General features: G+C 39.1%; 1 protein-coding gene across 1 annotated transcript in view; it reads left to right on the forward strand.

Moving 5' to 3' along the window:
* The window catches only part of DLGAP2 (DLG associated protein 2), a 197,465-nt gene that overhangs the window by 77,745 nt on the left and 101,626 nt on the right, over positions 1–18,094 (forward strand). Inside the window, exon 5 of the mRNA XM_040349803.1 lies at positions 116–335. Coding sequence (XP_040205737.1) covers positions 116–335 — 220 coding nt within the window. The remainder of the gene's footprint in view (positions 1–115; positions 336–18,094) is intronic.

Consider the following 18,094-nt stretch of genomic DNA (forward strand, 5'->3'; position numbering starts at 1 on the left):
AATTAGCGTACATTGTATCACCATGTTCCTTTGATAAAATATCTACAGCTCTAATTGAATGGGATTCTCATCAGTGTTATTTGCTGTACCAACTCCATGTGTCCTCTTCTTCCAGATGAGTGAAACAGAAATTAATGGGCAATATGAGTCGGTGTGTGAGTCAGTGTTCAGTGAAATTGATTCTCATGCAATGGAAGCTTTAGACCTCCCAGGATGTTTTCGAACAAGAAGCCACAGTTACTTGAGGGCGATACAGGCTGGCTATTCCCAGGATGATGACTGTGTTCCTGCTATGATATCTTCCAATGCCACCCCAACTACCAGGTCAACAACAGGTAAAGAATAGACTTTGTCCATGTCAGTCCTTATTTAATGTGCATATCATTGTCTGTAATTTTCTACACTTTACCACCAAACCAAAACATTATGACATGTGCCAACAAAATTTTTGCTTTGCTTTCTGACTAATATGAAAAGTGTTAGTTTAGTAGAAACAATTGTTCCCATGTATGCTGGTGCCACCTGAGAACTTTTAGTCTGAAGGACCTTTAATCAGTATAACAAACTCCTTTACCTAAATAAGTCAAATCAATTTGCATCATGCTTGATGACATCATCTTTTTATTGTCACACCAGACTTTTAATCTTATGTAAGATTTTTTTGATGTGCTTGGTAGTAATACCCCATATAAGTAAGTAAGGCACGGGAAGGGAACGGTATTCAATTTTTTAAAAGTCTTAACACATATGGACATATGAAAGTGTTTTTATTGCTGCTTTATGTGAACACAAACAAGAAATACCATTATACTGTATTACAATAATGTAAATTGACAAGCAATAATTGGCACTTCCAAAGGCCTTTTCTAGGGGTACAGTTGCTTGATGAGCTCTTGCTGAAGGACTGCTTATTTCTCCCTAGTTCCTCTTTTGTAAAAAGAATAGCTTGCAAGCTATTCATCTAAAAACTATGGTGTGTGCACAACTAATCGATAGCGGCTACACATTTTGTACTTAGCAAATGGGAAGGGCAAACGGGTAGGGAAGGTCCTAAAGGTGAGCACCCTGAGAGAAAAAAATAAAGTATGTTGCATGTGAGATAGATGTGATGAATGATGGGGTTTTGGGCAGCATATGAGGGGATTTAAATATAAAAAGCCGCGCCAGATGATTTACACCACCAAAACGGTGTAACAATTAGGATAAAACCCAATTGAATGTCTATAGCACCCAACAGATAACAGGATTTGCTAGATGCTCTATAAACACTGTTCATAAATTGCAGATGGAGACTTCAAAGTTGATTGGTATGTTGGGATAATGACTGATCAAAACTCCAAATCACCAGGTGACATGCATGCAGTCAGTGCCAGCCCTCCACCGTAAACAAAAGCAGCTTACCAGATGGCAAGCCTTTCACACAGTTGGCTATAGCCCAGCCACGGCCTTTATAACCCAGGGACACTAGTTGGATTCATCCGTCGTTGAACAGGATCCGAGGCACCGGTGTTTGTGATAAAAAATATAACAATTCAGCCGCTGATAAGGCTCACCAATAGTACCGATTCGGTCAGTGGTTCCCCAGTACATAAAATGATGGATGAAAGAAGGACGCAATAGCGTGATACCGTCGGATATCATAATTTAATAAAAACAATATTGTACTTACAACATCGAAAGTTAAAAGCAGCATATGACGAAAAAGTTTGCAAAAGCCGGCCGGCTTGAAGGAGCCCTCCTCCTTGGCGTGGTGACGTCACTGACGCAGTCTCCCAGACGCGTTTCGTCACTAGTCGGACGTTCTCAATGGGGGTAGGGCTTTCGACAGTGAGGCACCAATATATAGCAACCACTCAATGCAGAGGGCAATCCGATGGAAACAGACCCCACCATCTTTGTTGAAGGAATTATGCCCTTACCGCAGCGAAAGTTGACACCACCAGGGCTCGAAGTTTAATTTTTAAAAACAGCCTAATTTAATGTTACAACGTGGCAGTTCAACCACCAGTCTTTGTAATATAATAAGCAATTCAGTAAGTGAATATAAAACATAGACGAACACTCTGAGCTAGAAGGAGAAATTCATATCCGGCACAAGATATTCCCCCTCAGAGCTCATCATCGCCATCTTGTGGAAAAATTTCAAAATGTTAAAAATTAATAATGGATTTTTTGCCATGGAATCAGACCTAATCTTCCATCCCAGGGAGAGAAAGGAAAACAATTATATAATGTGAAAAATATAACCGCTGGGTCTAACCCGCTTTAGGCAACTTAATTAATGTTGCATAATGAAGTGAGTGACAATTTAAGTGTTAAATATATAATAGGATGAGAAACACTTTTATGTGTTGCCCAAAGTGAATTTAAATAAATTATGTTGAAAATTATAAAAGTGGAAGTGTTGTGCTTCTAGTTTGAGAGGAAAAGCCTCGCAAATAAGGGAAGCGGCTAGCTAGCCTCCCACCAAAAAGGGATTAACCCCAAAACGGATTAGTGAAAAATGTATTTATTTATAAAAATAAAAATATATAAATTTAAATAAAAATATAAGTGCACAAAAACCTAATAAAAATATGTATAACCTGTATAGGTCCGAACTTACTATAGGCCCCAAACCAGAGTTTAATCTATAAAAAAAAAAAAAGGGGGGGAGGGAGGGTTGGGAGGAGAAGCTCTTCTGAGTAGACCCCAAATGTTGGTCCATTAACTACATGTATTAATAAAAAAAAAATATTTTTATATACAAATGTCTCCAGCACAATGATTGCTGGGGAGGTAAAAATGGATTAAGCAACCCCGCGTCTGTTCCTATAGGTGCCCTTTACAAAGATTTACATCAGGCATTGTTTATAAAGGCATTCACATCCGTTTCGATGTTGAGGCCATGGGGGGTGTATGATTTTAGCCAATGGATCCACCCCATTTCCATTTGGGAAATTTCCCTAACCAGATTGCTGCCCCTCCAGTGTGCCTTAAATGTATCTATTCCTAAGAATAGAGTGTTAGAGGGGTCTCTTTTATGTTTTAATCTGTAATGATTAGATACAGAGTGGTTCCTAAAACCTGCTAGGATATTTGTAATGTGTTCATTCACCCTTATTTGCAAAGACCTCTTTGTCCGGCCTACATATTGTAGGCCGCAAGGGCACTGTAATGTGAGGGGATTTGCCTGACAGAGATCAGAATGTGGCTGCAAAATGAGAGGTTATACTGCATGTGGGGGTGATTGTAGGCATTGTAACCAAGAGCATGCAGGATGCAGAGGAAAGGGATGTAGTGGTAGGAGGTGTATAATGAGGTTGCATGGTGTGGATCCATGGGGGGGGTTGGAGACAATTTGAGGAGAATTTTTGTTGGCATATTTAGGCTTCTCAGTTGTAAACCTATGTGGTTGATATGAGATATTCTCAGCTGGTCATCAGCTGTAATTATCAAGACTTGTTATTCCAGGACAAAAATATTAGGAATATGTGCAAACATCAACCTACTGTAGAACCCGTGCTTAGAGCCTTAGATGCAGACTTTCATTGGCCCAGGACCAAGGCCAGTAAACTTACAGTACATGTAATCTTTGAAATGTAGCTTTCATGTCTTTCGTTTACTCCTGATTCCATATATGTATTTACATTTTAGAAAAGATACAGTCCAAATAATATGTACATCTTCTTTACAGCGTCTAATAATGTCAGGTGGTTCATTAAGATGTGTACCTCTAAGTCAAATATTGTTGGTACCCATAGTAATTGTCCTATGAATAAACCCTTCTAAAATGGATACTGTGGGATTTTCTCACCGCAACTGTCCTCATCTGCCCATTTTTCTCAAATCCAGCACTTGCTTTATTGATTAACTTGATTTCCCTCTATATCAAATCAAGCTAATCTCTCATGCAGACATGTATTGCTCTTTATTTTGCTATTGCCAAACTTAAAATGAGATTCCAAGATTGCATGATTCTTATTGATAGACTCCACCGAATACGGTAGTTTATTTTTCTATATTACTTTATCACTACTTCTTGTTCTTCACTGTCCTTGGTGTTTGCACATAATTTCACATTTCCACACTAAATCTACAGTCTGCTTCTCCTCTCAGCCAATCGGGTCTTAAGACCCGCTTCCTGATTGGATGCGAGGAGAAGCAGGAAGACAATAGCAAATATTAATTTGCTATTGTCACACAACTGGGTGAGCTGAGGGCACAGTGCTCTGCGCCACAAGCCCACCCTTTCTTGAAGCCACTTAAAGCCTCTGGTTCTAATCACGTGCTTCTAAAAAAAATAGAATCCATGCGCCCTTGCACCTTTAATGCACCCTTGAGAGGAAGCAGGGCAAAGTTTAAATTGAAAAAAGTCAAGATTCGCAATTAAAAAATAAATTATTGGCACCCTCAATTTAATATTTGGTAGCACACCCCTTGGAAAAATCAACTATATAGAATCCTTCAAAAGATTGTGTTTCATTAATAGAAAATGCTGTTATGCTCTAAAAAGGCACATTTTTTAAATTGTTAAATATATAAATGGAGGGTTTAAGTGGTATCGGTGTGTATTTGTAAGGTGTGAATTAATGACACATAAGATCTTGAAATTCTAACAAGATATCTAGGATGTAAAGATATACTGTAACTTTCTATCTAGCAATATGAATGAAAGTTTGTGCCAGATCCTTAGCTAGGAGAAAACCCAGTCAAACTAATTATCCACCAAACAGAATTTTTGCCCATAAAATAATGAACCAACATATTGGACAGGTTTTTTACAATTTACCTGACAGGAATAGGTAGAGACTGTCACACTTTTCCCAAAGTGATAAGATTATCACGAGAATGAACAGCACAGACCTAATTGTCTCTAATCAACTATGTCAAATATATTTAATGTACTTTGCAAAATCATATGTAACATTAAAAATAAAGTGTGTAATATATTTAAAATAATTAATATGTATGCTGTTTGGTTTCAAGAAGTTATAGAAAAAGTGGCTTCAGTGTGTTACGTGGCTTTTGTTAAAGTGGATGTAAACCCGAATTTTTATTTTTTGCTGTCACAATGTAGAGTAAAATATTTTCTATCATCTGTGCCCAGTCTTGCCACATAGAGTTAATCCAGCTCTGAGCAATCCTCTTTTATTGTTCAGTGAGATAAAATGGACTAACAGAGAAAAACCTTGGTCCATTCCGCCCCCTTGCTGTGAGTGACAGGTTATTTACATATCTCATGCACTAGCCTGGAAACAGGCATTATTTTTTAATTCCCACCCCCACTCCTTTTCTGAAGTCATGTGGCTACTTTTCTGGATTTTGACTGGTTAGTGATCATACCAGAATTCAGTGTAAGTGTAAGTAATACACAGGACAAAATGCATGTTGACAAGGAGAGTGTAGAGGTGGGCGGGGAGTCTACTGACATCACGACTCCACCCACCGAGCTCCAGACAACAGACCCACCCACAGAATCTTCAGTTTTTCAGTTCTTTGACAGGTAAGGATACATGCAGGAGACATCTATGTCCTTATAGATCAGCACTATGGCAGTAGTTTAGAAAGGATAAGAGTGGGTTTACATCCACTTTAAAGAACTCTGTTCTTCTTCATTTGCATCTAAAGTGGCCAAGTGATATTAACACATTATAACTTTAGGAAATCTTTATGCTCCATTCACACCTGATCGCGGGCGTAGCCACTCTAGGCAGGAACTGTCTTGATGGTAATCCACTTCACAGAAACCCCAGGTGCAGGCAATGCATATAGCAAGGCAGAAAAAGAAAAGTCTTTCTGGACAGCCGCACTCCAAACAAACGTTGCCTTTATTTGTTAAATAAAATGAACCAGCACTACAAGCCACAGAAAGCTGGACAGTTGACGCGTTTCACACTATTTCTAATGTTTAATTATAGTGTTTTAATCAAGCCCTGATGGGGTTTACTTCCTCTATCTTTCCCTGCAAAGATAAAGCATAATGGGCTACTATGCATTGCATTGCATAGTAGACCATTATGTGACACTTACCTGCAGTAGAAGCCCGAGATGTCTTCCGTCGCTGGCAGAGAGCATCCATCTTTACACCTCTTTTTTTGGGGGCTGTGAACTCTGGCTCTCTGACTGGCCGGAGTCGCGTGACGTCACTCCCACAAATACACACTGGAGCACAGCTTTTCACAGCATGATCCCGTCTTGAAAGGGCACATGCGCCGTTGAAGTCGTTGCTCGGGGAAATTGCAAATATCTCCAAGACCGTTTAGGTCTCAGAGATATTGCAAGTACCTACAGGTAAGCCTTAATCTAGGCTTACCTGTAGGTGTAACTTCCGCCAGAGGGTTTACAACCACTTTAATATAACACAACTTTAGGGGATCATGTGTCAAATAGATTTCAAAGTTCCTGTGGATTTAAAAACATAATGATAACTTTATTATGTCTAAGAGGTCAGAAGCTTAATGTATTTTATACTCAATAAACAACATGTCAGTACAAATATATTTAAAGAACACCTGTCAAATGTTCTAAAATTGTTTCAAAATAAAAAGCCTTCAGATGTCTTGACAGGGGCCATATGAGTCCTCAGTCATAGAGCATTTTTGGTATGTAGATTATAACATTTATCTGTGATGTCAATGATTCTTATGTCTCCTCCTTCTTCCTGAACCCTTCTAATGGTCCATAACTACGATAGGTAACTAGGGTTTGACCAGCCCTTGGCATTACCGAAAATAATCAGCATTTGCATGTTATCACCAGGACTGTAGACACCAATTGAATATACCGGTATGTTGTCCATAAATTAATTTGTGTCTACATTGTATTAATGTAGACAGCATAGTATTTATAAGTGCTACAGTACTCCCTGCGCTACCTGCTTTTCCCAAAATTTTATATAGCTACACATGCACATAAAATTGCTGCAGGCATCTATTTTTTCTCTCCTGCAATAAGCAATGAAAATGTTATAATAACGGATGCCACGCAAAAACAATTTCAGTGTGTAAAATACCATTCTTTTACCATAAACCCAAATATATAAATATCTACATCACAAATTAAGTGACAAATCAGGTGCTCCAATGTGAAAACCTGTGTCCAAGTGAAGTCTCCACCCCTTAAAGGTGTATACCTCTGGAGTGATTAAAAGTGTGGAATTGGGAAAGTATAGTGGATCCATACAGTTTTCCCACTGAGAATAGACAAGAGAGGAGGAGTGGAGGGGAAAAGTGCTTTAGGTCTACATTCTCATTAGGTCTACATTCTGAGGTGGGAGTAACATATGGACGGTAGCTGAAATAATCGAAGAGGTGGATGATGGTTTAAAATTGAGAAGGACAGTTTTTGGTGAAGATTTGCTGTTTTGTGTGCAAAAGTAAATATATTGGGCCAGATCCACAGTGAGAGTACACCGGCGTATCTACTGATACGCCGGCTTACTTTCAAATTTCCCGCGTCGTATCTTTAGTTTGAATCCTCAAACCAAGATACAACGGCATCTGGGTTTGATTCGAAGGCGTATGGCTTCGTACGCCTTCGGATTGTAGATGCAATACTTCGGCGTCTGCTGGGTGGAGTTTGCATCGTTTTCCGCGTCGGGTATGCAAATTAGCTATTTCCGACGATCCACGAACGTACGTGCGGCCGTCGCATTCTCTTACGTCGTCTCTAGTCGGCTTTTTCCGGCGTATAGTTAAAGCTAGTATTTTGCGGCGTATAGTTAGATTTGCCATGTTAAGTATGGCCGTCGTTCCCGCATCGAAATTTGAATTTAAATTTTTTTTTGCGTAAGTCGTCCGTGAATCGGGATGGACGTAAGTCACGTCTAAGTTTAAAAAATGACGTCGTTGCGACGTCATTTCGCGCAATGCACGGTGGTAAATTTCGAAACGGAGCATGCGCAGTTCATTCGGCGCGGGGACGCGCTTCATTTAAATGAATCACGCCCCCTAATCGCCGATTTGAATTCCGCCGCCAGAAATACACTACGCCGCCGTAACTTACGGCGCAAAATCTTTGAGGATTTTAAAGTACACCAGGTAAGGTACGGCGGCGTAGCGTATCTCTGATACGCTGCGCCTATCCATTTCTATGTGGATCTGGCCCATTGAGAATAATTATAAGAAGAATGTTTTATTATTTTTATTTCGATGTTAATGTTTATTTATATCTTTGCTTTTATTTCATGTGGACCTTGAATCTACACATTTCCTTTGAAATATTGATGTATATGGTCATAAGTTTTCACCTTGGATCATCTGATTTAGTGATACAGCTATTTATATATTTTGGTTTATGGTAAAAGCATGGCATTTAACACACTGACATTTTTTGTCTGTAGCGCACATCCTAAATTATAACAGCTTAGAACATCTGCAGATATGACAGGTATACACTTAAAATGTAGTGTTAGTATTATTTGTGAACATCTATCTAATTAGTCAAGTGCTGTCATAATTTGGACATAACGTATTTGTTTATGATGTTTTGGCTTTTGGTCTACTCATGGCAAATTAATTACATACAGAATATGGTGTATGTGTGCAGTAAATGTAATATCCCTTGGCTAATCTATAAAACTTCAAATACAAATGAATTTCCTTTCTGTTTGGTGTGAGATGAACACTAAGTGGAATGATCCCCTTGCAGCAAGTAAAGAGCTCAGTAATTAATATTTAAGATATCATCAATACATGTTTTATCTGAATAAGCATTTAGCTACTAGTTCTTGGACCTATGAAATCAATATATACAACATTTTCCTCTAATTGATTTAGTTGTAATTAAGCATGTTTAAAAATGACTTCTAGCCATTAATTTGTTTACTTACTTGTAGAACAAATACGTGTCTGTGTAATGAAAAAAAAAAAATATTTCTCATTCAAATGCATTATATAGTGATCAAAGATGAAGTGGGCCGTATGTTAATAGTTAAAGGGACCCTGAACCAACAGAAAACGACGTTGGTAAATATATATTTACCAAATACTGATCAAATAAATTACTTAGAACTATGTTTACAAAAGGTCCACCAATACAGGGAGGGAATTTTGGTGATAGGGGGCGACCTGAATGTAGCCTTGGATCCTATAAAAGATACATCGAAAGGTATCTCTCACCTGTCTTATATTAAATTAAGGAAAGCTAAAAAACTCCTACAAGAATTACAACTGATTGATAGCTGGAGAACAATACACACACAAGAGAAGGATTACACGTTTTTTGCAGCAAGACACAAGTCGTATACCAGAATCGACTACGTTTTTATTCCGCAAAATATAGCACCATTATTAATGGGGGCCAATATTGGAACCTTTACGCTCTCGGATCACGCTCCAACAGACTGTATAATAAAATGGGGAGAGGTAGATAAGAAAGAATGGCACTGGAAAATAAACGAGACTTTACTGAAAGATAGCAACTACGACGAAAAATTAAGAGCAGAATTAGAGTTTTTTTTGAGACAAACGACACAAATGAGACAACCCCCTTCTGTCTATGGGAAACGCATAAATGTGTAATGAGAGGCAACCTTATCGCAATGGGAGCACATAGAAAAAAAATATTAAACGAACAGATAGATACACTATTTAAATGAATCGGTGAACTAGAGACAGTACATAAAAAATCACAAGCCCAGGCGATAGAATTAGAATTAGACACGGCACGAGAAAAATTAAACCTCTTACTGATAGACAAAGCCAAAGCTAAATTAACAATGGGGAAAAGAACATTTTATGAGTTTGGAAATAAACCAGGTAGAATCTTAGCAAATGCTTTGAGAGAAGCACATAAAGGTAACCAGATCGCACAAATAAAGACATCAAATGATGAAATGGTCAGTACACCACAAGAAATCGCAAATAGCTTTAAAAAATACTACGAGAAACTATATCAGCTGGAGGATAAAAGGTCAGCAGAGAAGGAAAGAGAGAAAATAGAAAAAGCCAGGGAATATATAACAGACACTCTGATGCCAAAAATACCAGAACATATAGCAAGGAAACTAGATGAGCCAATCACAACAGGGGAATTTATGGAGGCCCTAAAAATATTAAAATTAGGCAAAGCACCAGGCCCAGATGGGTTTACCCTAACATATTATAGAGTGTTCTCGGAGAAATTGGCACACAGATTCACATCAGCTTTTAACTCACTAAGGGAAGGAAATAAAATACCAAACGAAACACTACTGGCACACATAGTAGTTATTCCAAAAGAGGGTAAAGATCCTTCACAGTGTGCCAGCTATCGCCCTATATCACTACTAAATGTGGACTTGAAAGTCTTTGCTAAGATTCTTGCTACTAGGTTAATAGAACTCATTCCAGACCTGCTACACCCAGATCAAGTGGGATTTATACCAGGAAGAGAGGGAAGAGAGAATACACAGCGAGTGGTAAATGCGATACATTTAGCTAAGAAACAAAAGAAGTCAATGATATTAGTAGCCAGCGACGCAGAAAAAGCGTTCGATCGAGTGGAATGGTCATTTCTAAAAGCAACATTGCAGTACATAGGACTGAGAGAAGGAATGCTGAGTTGGTTTTCGAACCTGTACTCAGAACCACGCGCGAAAGTAAAAATAGAAGGTAAGACATCTGACCCATTCAATATTCGAAATGGGACAAGACAAGGTTGCCCTCTATCACCCATAATCTTCGTGTTGACTATGGAGCCTTTTTTACGGAAAATTCGAGCGAACGAGAATATTAGAGGGCTAGTAGCCAAAGGAGAGATACAGAAAGTAGCGGCATTCGCGGATGATTTAATTTTTTTTATAACATCTCCAAATATCTCCTTGCCGTGTCTAATGGCGGAAATACGAGAGTACGGAAAACTGTCCAACTTTAAAATCAATTACGGGAAAACAGAAGCATTAGGAATAGAAGTAAAAGCGGGAGAACTGGAGCAGATAAAAACGAATTTTAATTTCAGGTGGACAGACTCTCATATAAATTACTTGGGCACAAAGATAACGGGGTGTTTAAACAGACTTTTTGAGCTCAACTATGTAACGTTGGCAAGGCGTATAAAAACAGACCTAGACAAATGGGACAAAGGGACCTTTACGTGGTTCGGGCGGACAAACATATTAAAAATGAACGTGCTCCCAAAAATGTTATATATAATACAGGCCCTACCAATTAAAATCCCTCAAAGCTACTTAAGAGAATTAAGATCAAGATTCTTGAAATTTATATGGGCAGGGAAACCAGCAAGGATAAGCAGGACCATTCTATCTTTACCCAAGGGGAAAGGGGGGATTGGATTTCCAGATCTGATAAAATACCAGGAGGCAGCACATATAGCCAAAGTAGTGGATTGGTGTGGGCGGAATGAAAAGCCGTGGATAAAAATGGAACAAGCTATGGTAGAAGTACCATTAGAAGGACTGGCATGGACCCCAGATAGGGAAATAACACCAGAAGTAAAAAAACACCCCACGGTAGGAGCGACTATACGAATTATCAAAAAGATTTTTGCAAAAACGAAACTGTCTGAGGATCCAAGCCCACTCGCACCGATCCTGGGAACTAAGGCTTTTCAAATGGGACTGACAGACCCAAAGTTTAAGGCCCTGCGACAGAGGGGTATATATAGGGTGACCCACTTCTCAAAAGATAACCGATTAATGACGAGGGGAGAGATGGAAAGAGAAGGGATGCAAGAACTAGATTTTCTTAGGATGATGCAATTAGAAGCATTTCTTCGAACAAAGGCAGGGACTTACACGACAGTCAGGAACCCATCTAAATTCGAGCAGACATGCCTAGAAGGGAAGTCAATAAGACACTCTCTGTCCCATTTTTACGCAATGTTAGTAAATCTAGATATACCACAAGAATTTAAGTTCATACAAGAATGGGAGAGAGACCTGAAATTAACATTCACACAAGAACAAAAAGATAAGATCTTGAGATTCACGCATAAAGCATCAGTAGCAAGTAAATACAAGGAGGGAGGCTACAAAATATTAACAAGATGGTACAGAACACCAGCGGTGCTACATCGAATATACCCAGAGACGTCAGAAGTCTGCTGGAGATGTAAGGAAGCGGAAGGGACACTAGTGCATATCTGGTGGGAGTGTAGAAAAATACAGGAATTCTGGCAAATGGTAATAGAAATAATTGATAAAATTACAGGATTTAATCTGGCGGACAGACCATCGGCGGTTTTACTATTAGATATTCCAATAACAATGGAAAAATATCAAAACTCGCTGTTAAGACAGCTGCAAGAGCGTGTATCCCAGTCTTGTGGAAGCAGGAGATGTCTCCATCAAGAGCACAATGGCTCGCAAAAGTGGCAGAAATCCAACAAATGGAAAACCTAATTTTGACACTGAAAGATCAAGATGAGAGATATCAATCGATGTGGGCCCCATATGAGAGGTACAGGGAGGGGTTGGGGAGGGGGAGCGGGGAATAGCCAGCAGAATTTTTTTTTTTTTTTTTTTTTTTTTTTTCCGTTTTTTGATTTATCTATTTATTTATTTTTTTGGGAAAGGAGTGGGGGTGGGAGAGGGTAGGGATGCAAGAGAAAAAAAGAAAGAGATAAAAGAGAAAGGAAAAAGAAGGAAAAGAGAAGAAGTACTGCCGAAGAGGGATGGAAGCGGGAGGGGGAATGGTAGGGTACTTATCTTTTCCTTACCATCTCTCCAATAATTTGATGATATAGTTTATATAAGTGGTTGAACCACAATGTATAACCCTGTAAAGCAATGCTTGAAATAAATAAAGAATTTAAAAAAAAAAAAATGCATTATATAGTCAGCCCATAGGTATTGTTTCTGATCTTTTTAAAAGTACTCTGGGCTCTTCTAATTAAGTGTCTAAAATAAAGTGTCTGTCTGTGTTAGCAACAAGCAGTCAGATTTAAACCTAGAGCGTACCTCCTAACTGTCATGATTTCTGTGGGACAGACTCGGGATTTAAATCATATCCAAGGGTCCGGTGGACCCACTTTATATCCAGTTGTCAGGTGCTATAATGCTCAATTTGATCATCTGACCTGCACAAGTACAGGAGAGTGAAAAAGGCCTATCCCCACTTCCTGTTTCTGGTCATGTGACCATAGCATCACATGACCAGAAACAGGAAGTGGGGATAGGCCTTTTTCACTCTCCTGTACTTGATAGCATCACATGACTTAGAGCCACAAGGGAAGTTTGGGTTATACTATCAGTGCTCTGAGATGCCATGTGCTGGTCTGATGTTTGAAGGGTTTTTGTAGAGTATAGGGGGAATGACCTGAAGTCTGGCATTAAAGATTTATTACCAAATTAAATCCCCCAGGGGGCCCTATGCACATAGCCCATGCCACCAATAAAATGCGAGCAGTAGAATTTAAAACATGTAAAAAAAAACATTATTGCTGGCTGTAGCTCTTACCCACATGAAGCCTGGGTTCCCAAGGGGGGAGTTACAGCCAACGCTAGGCCTTGCTTCCTCTAGAATGCATGAAGGTAAAAACCTTGTGCTTTACAACCATTTCAAGGCGGTTGGTGGAAACTGTCAGCTTGTGTGGTGAAAAGGGCTTTCATTCACAAAAACACAATCTGACAGCAAAACAATCCAGATACTCTATTAGGCTATCTTCTATTGACAGCATGTGTTATTGTGAATAAAAGCCCTGTTCTGCAATCATTCATGACACAGCCTGACAGTTTCCTCTTTCTCTGCACTCAGGCTGCATGTCCGGACTTTGTAAACTAAGCAGAAAAGGAGACAGCAGAGTTCTGTCTTGCAGCTTAGGAGGAGATTTGGGGGTGTGCATGCTATATGTGCACTGCCTATCTCAATTGATCTGTGATGTTGGATAGCTAGGCGGGTGGGTGGACTAACTGTGGGACACCACAGCTCAGCAACCCCTGCACAGATTTAGCTAGGGACAAGTGCTATGTGCACATGATCTTTGTGTTCTTCTGGTGATAGACCTTCTTTAATGAAAATATCAATGCGTTTTATATGTTAAAACTAGCATTTTTGTAGTTAGCCTTGTTTCTCGGCAGTTAGAGGATATTCATTATTGAACACTGGCCCAGGTCTTTCTCACCAGTTGTGATAAAGTGAAAGTTATAATCATCTCATAAAAGATGTTTCAGATGTAAACAGGGATTTTTATTCTCGAAAAGGTGGTGGAGTTTCTTATGTCAGAATGTGAAATACACATCAGAAGGGCAGTATGTAGTGTTTTATCATTAAAAAAAAAAACTGTGACTTTGGAATCTGTGATATGGCTCGAAGAGTATTCTAAAATTATAAAGCAACTACTCAAGAATACAAATATGGCTGAATAAAAACAATGCAAGGATGATCAAATGGGGATGTGTGATCTGGGGAATTAGGGCATTTGTTTCTCTCAATGACCAATAGGGCCAGGCATGTTTTCTCCCACTGACCAATGATACCAGGTAGTTTTCTTTCAACTGACCAGTGGTGCAGCCCATTTTTTCCAGTTAACCGATGAAGCTGTGTGCTGTTTTTTCTTCCAATGACCAATAATCACAAGAATTTTCTTTCTACTGCCACAGGGGCATGTTTTAGTCCATTTTTAGTCCTGTATTTTTTTCCTCCTACTGACCAATAACATCAGTACATTTTCTTCCACTGTCTAATAATCCTTGCCTTTTTTCTCACTGATCAATAAAGCTGGACATTTTTCCTTCCACTGACCAATAAAGGCAGGCATTTTTCTCCCACCAACAGAATATTTTGTTTTTTCTTACTGAACCATGATGCTGGGCATTTGTTCTCCCACTGACCACCAACAATAGGGCATAAAAGTAGCTCTTACTACTGCAACTGTCATACTGGTTGTGGAAGACTCCAAAAGCATTACCGTCAGTTCACAGATAAGAAACTGGTGGTAATTTAAGCCAATTCTGAGCTGATTTACAGCGAGATGTCAGAGTTGACGATCATGATATTATCAAGACAGCTTTCTACAGAAGGCTTCTGGGTTGCTACGAAGCCAGAAGCATCCAGCTTCCTAGCAACCAATGACTCAAGAGATTCCCCAGCTGACAGCTAAAACATAAGGTAGGGGAAGCTGTCTGATATCATTGTCATGAGCCAATAGCATTCTAGTTAGCATGAGGTTAAACATCTATTAAGTATGAAATGTCTGCAGTATGGACAATTCAGCCACAGTGCCACCATCTACAATGTACCTTCTCTGTCAAAAACTGAAGGCTTGAATGTATATTCAAATAGAGTGAAATTTTGAAATCATGAGATGTTTCCTGTAATCACAAATCAAGCCTACAGGCACAACTAGACTTAAAACAACAAAAACTAAATATGAAGAACATTACTGAACATCTCAGAGAATATGTATACAAAAGCGTTCATTGTTGTGCATGTGTGCAGCTTTATACTGCGTACTATAAAGGTATGAAAAAGAAAATCCAAGTGTATTTTCTGTTTGAGGGTTCTGAATAAATTCTGGGTCAATTTAATGCATAGATCTATGACCATAAGAAACAGTTTGCCATTTGTCTGAACCAAGTAATATTGAGTGCCGAATGAGAGTCTTAACAGCAATACTCAAAGGTACCTCTGTGGCTAACAGAAAACCAGGTACAAAAGAGAATAGAGAACCTTAATATAAATCAATGAGTCCAGGTGGCTTAAACTCAAAAGTACCTAGGGAATTTAGCTTAAAGGGGTTGTAAACCCTCAAGGTTTTCACCTTAATGTATTCTATGCATTAAGGTCAAAAACCTTCTGTGCAGTAGCCCCAGTGATGAAAAAAAAACGAAATGTTTTGTGAAGTAAAAAAACAAAGTTTTTGAAACTTCATTTTCAAAAACAACGTTGCCTACACACCATCGTTTTTTCAAAATGCTCTAGCAAAGCGCAGTTATGTTCAGCACTCTTTTCCATTGAAGCTCGCTTCATAACTTGCTTCTGAGCATGCGCGGGTTTAAAAATGTCGTTTTAAAGTCGTTTTAGCTACACACAGTGATTTTTTGTGACACAAAAAACGACGTTTTGAAAAACGACACAAAAAATTGAAGCATGCTTGAATTTTTTTTTTGTAGTTTTTCAGAAGACATAAAACAACGTTTTCCCCACACACGGTCATTTAAAATGACGTTTTTAAAAATGTGGATTTTTTTCATCACATAAAGTGATGGTGTGTACGCGGCATAACACTTGGGCTAACATTGAGGAGAGATCCTGTGAAACCATCTACACCCACAGTGACAGACAACAGCTGGAGACCAACGCAGAGGAACTATCCCTGGATTATTTATATCCGCACAAGCTGTTGTACACCTGCCATAAGGTAAGCGCTCTGTGAGCACAACTTATAGAAGCGCTACATAAGAAGACTGTGAAGACACATTTGTTTGGATATCTGTTTACACAAGGACACTTTATCATCCACTTTGGAACTTTTTTGTTTACTATTCGTCCTATGCATATATTGCACAGTATTGCTGCACTTTGCACAATATTTTTGGGTATTTTGCCACTTTGTACATTATTTTTGGCATTTTACCACTAAGTGAATTTTCACGTTGGAATATTTATTTATGTATTATTGATTTACTTAATTTATGTGCTGATCACTTTTTATAACAACTCAGTGGACATAGTTTATCTACATTTTGCTAAAGCATTTGATGCTGTATCTCAAAAACATTTGAGTACTGTCTGTGAAACTTTTTTTATTTGCACTAATTTGCTAATTTTCAGGTCAAGCGTTCTTAGAGGTCCAAGCAGTACTTATGCCGCATAGACACGATCATTTTTCGGCATGTAAAAAACAACGTTTTTCAGCATCTAGAAAAAACTTTGTTTTTTCCAACTTCATCATTAAAACGACGTTGCCCACACTCGATCGTTTAAAAAAAATGCTCTAGCAAAGGTGACGTACAACACATACGACAGCACTATAAAGGGGAAGTTCCATGCGGATGACGCCACCCTTGGGGCGGCTTTAGCTAATTTCATGTTAGTAAAAGACGATTCGCATTTTCTGTCTGTTACAGCGTGATGAATGTGCTTACTCCATTACGAACGGTTGTTTTACCAGAACGAGCGCTCCCGTCTCATAACTTGCTTCTGAGCATGCGCAGGTTTTTAACGTAGTTTTAGCCCACGCGCAATTATTTTTTTTTTTTTTGGTTTGGTGTTTCCCTTAATATTCATGGACTGGGGGGAACCCATGGTGTTTTTTTCAATGACTTTTATCTGTATTGCGGGACCCGACAATTCATTACAGCCGCAATCAGTTTTAAATTACTTTTTTCCTTTAGAAATGTCATTTTGCTGCAGGAACTGTTCTAAACATGGGGACAATGTGCCACTTTACATGCATACTATAGACACCCCCCAGGTATGAAATTTAAAGGAATATTTCACCTTTATTGTTTCATTTTAAGCATTATTTAAATCACTGCCCTCGAAAAACGGGTGTTTTTAAAACCTTTTTTTTTGCTTTGATATATGTCCCCTGGGGCAGGATACAGGTCCCCAAACTCTTTTTATGACAATACCTATAAGCCTTTAAAATTAGCACTTTTGATTTCTCCCATAGACTTTTAAAGGGTGTTCCACGGCTTTCGAATTTGCCGTGATCACCGCAAATTGTTCGCTATTCGGCGAACATTGGGCTCATTCCTAGTCCATAGGCAAAGGTGGATGTGGTCCATCATCAGGCAGGGCATCATTTCCTCGGTTTAGCAATGTTGCCGTGTTATCCAACCACAGCATGCAGAGGAGGTGGTGGACTGCTTTACTAAACCATTCTCATGCTCCTCATCCTCCATTACTCAAGCAGAGACTAGTGTGCAGTCCACCGCAGCTGCCAGAGTGGCTTTTTCTGCCTCCTTGTCCACAGCTACTTCTGCCATAGCCCCAGCATCAGGTATGGAGGAGTCAGCTGAGTTTTTTAAACACAGCGTGTGCTCTTTGATGATGAACAGCCATTACTTGATTCAGATCTTGGTTCCGAAGTTGAGGAAAGTAGGAACATGAGCCTACAGAGAGGGGAGAATGCAACAAACTGGCTGTCATTTTCCCCCAGCCACAGCGTATTGCCAAATTGTCTCCAGTGATGACGAGGATGGAGGGGATGATGATAATGATGATGA

This window comes from Rana temporaria, chromosome 4 (assembly GCF_905171775.1).
Source record: "Rana temporaria chromosome 4, aRanTem1.1, whole genome shotgun sequence".
Lineage (NCBI taxonomy): Eukaryota > Metazoa > Chordata > Amphibia > Anura > Ranidae > Rana > Rana temporaria.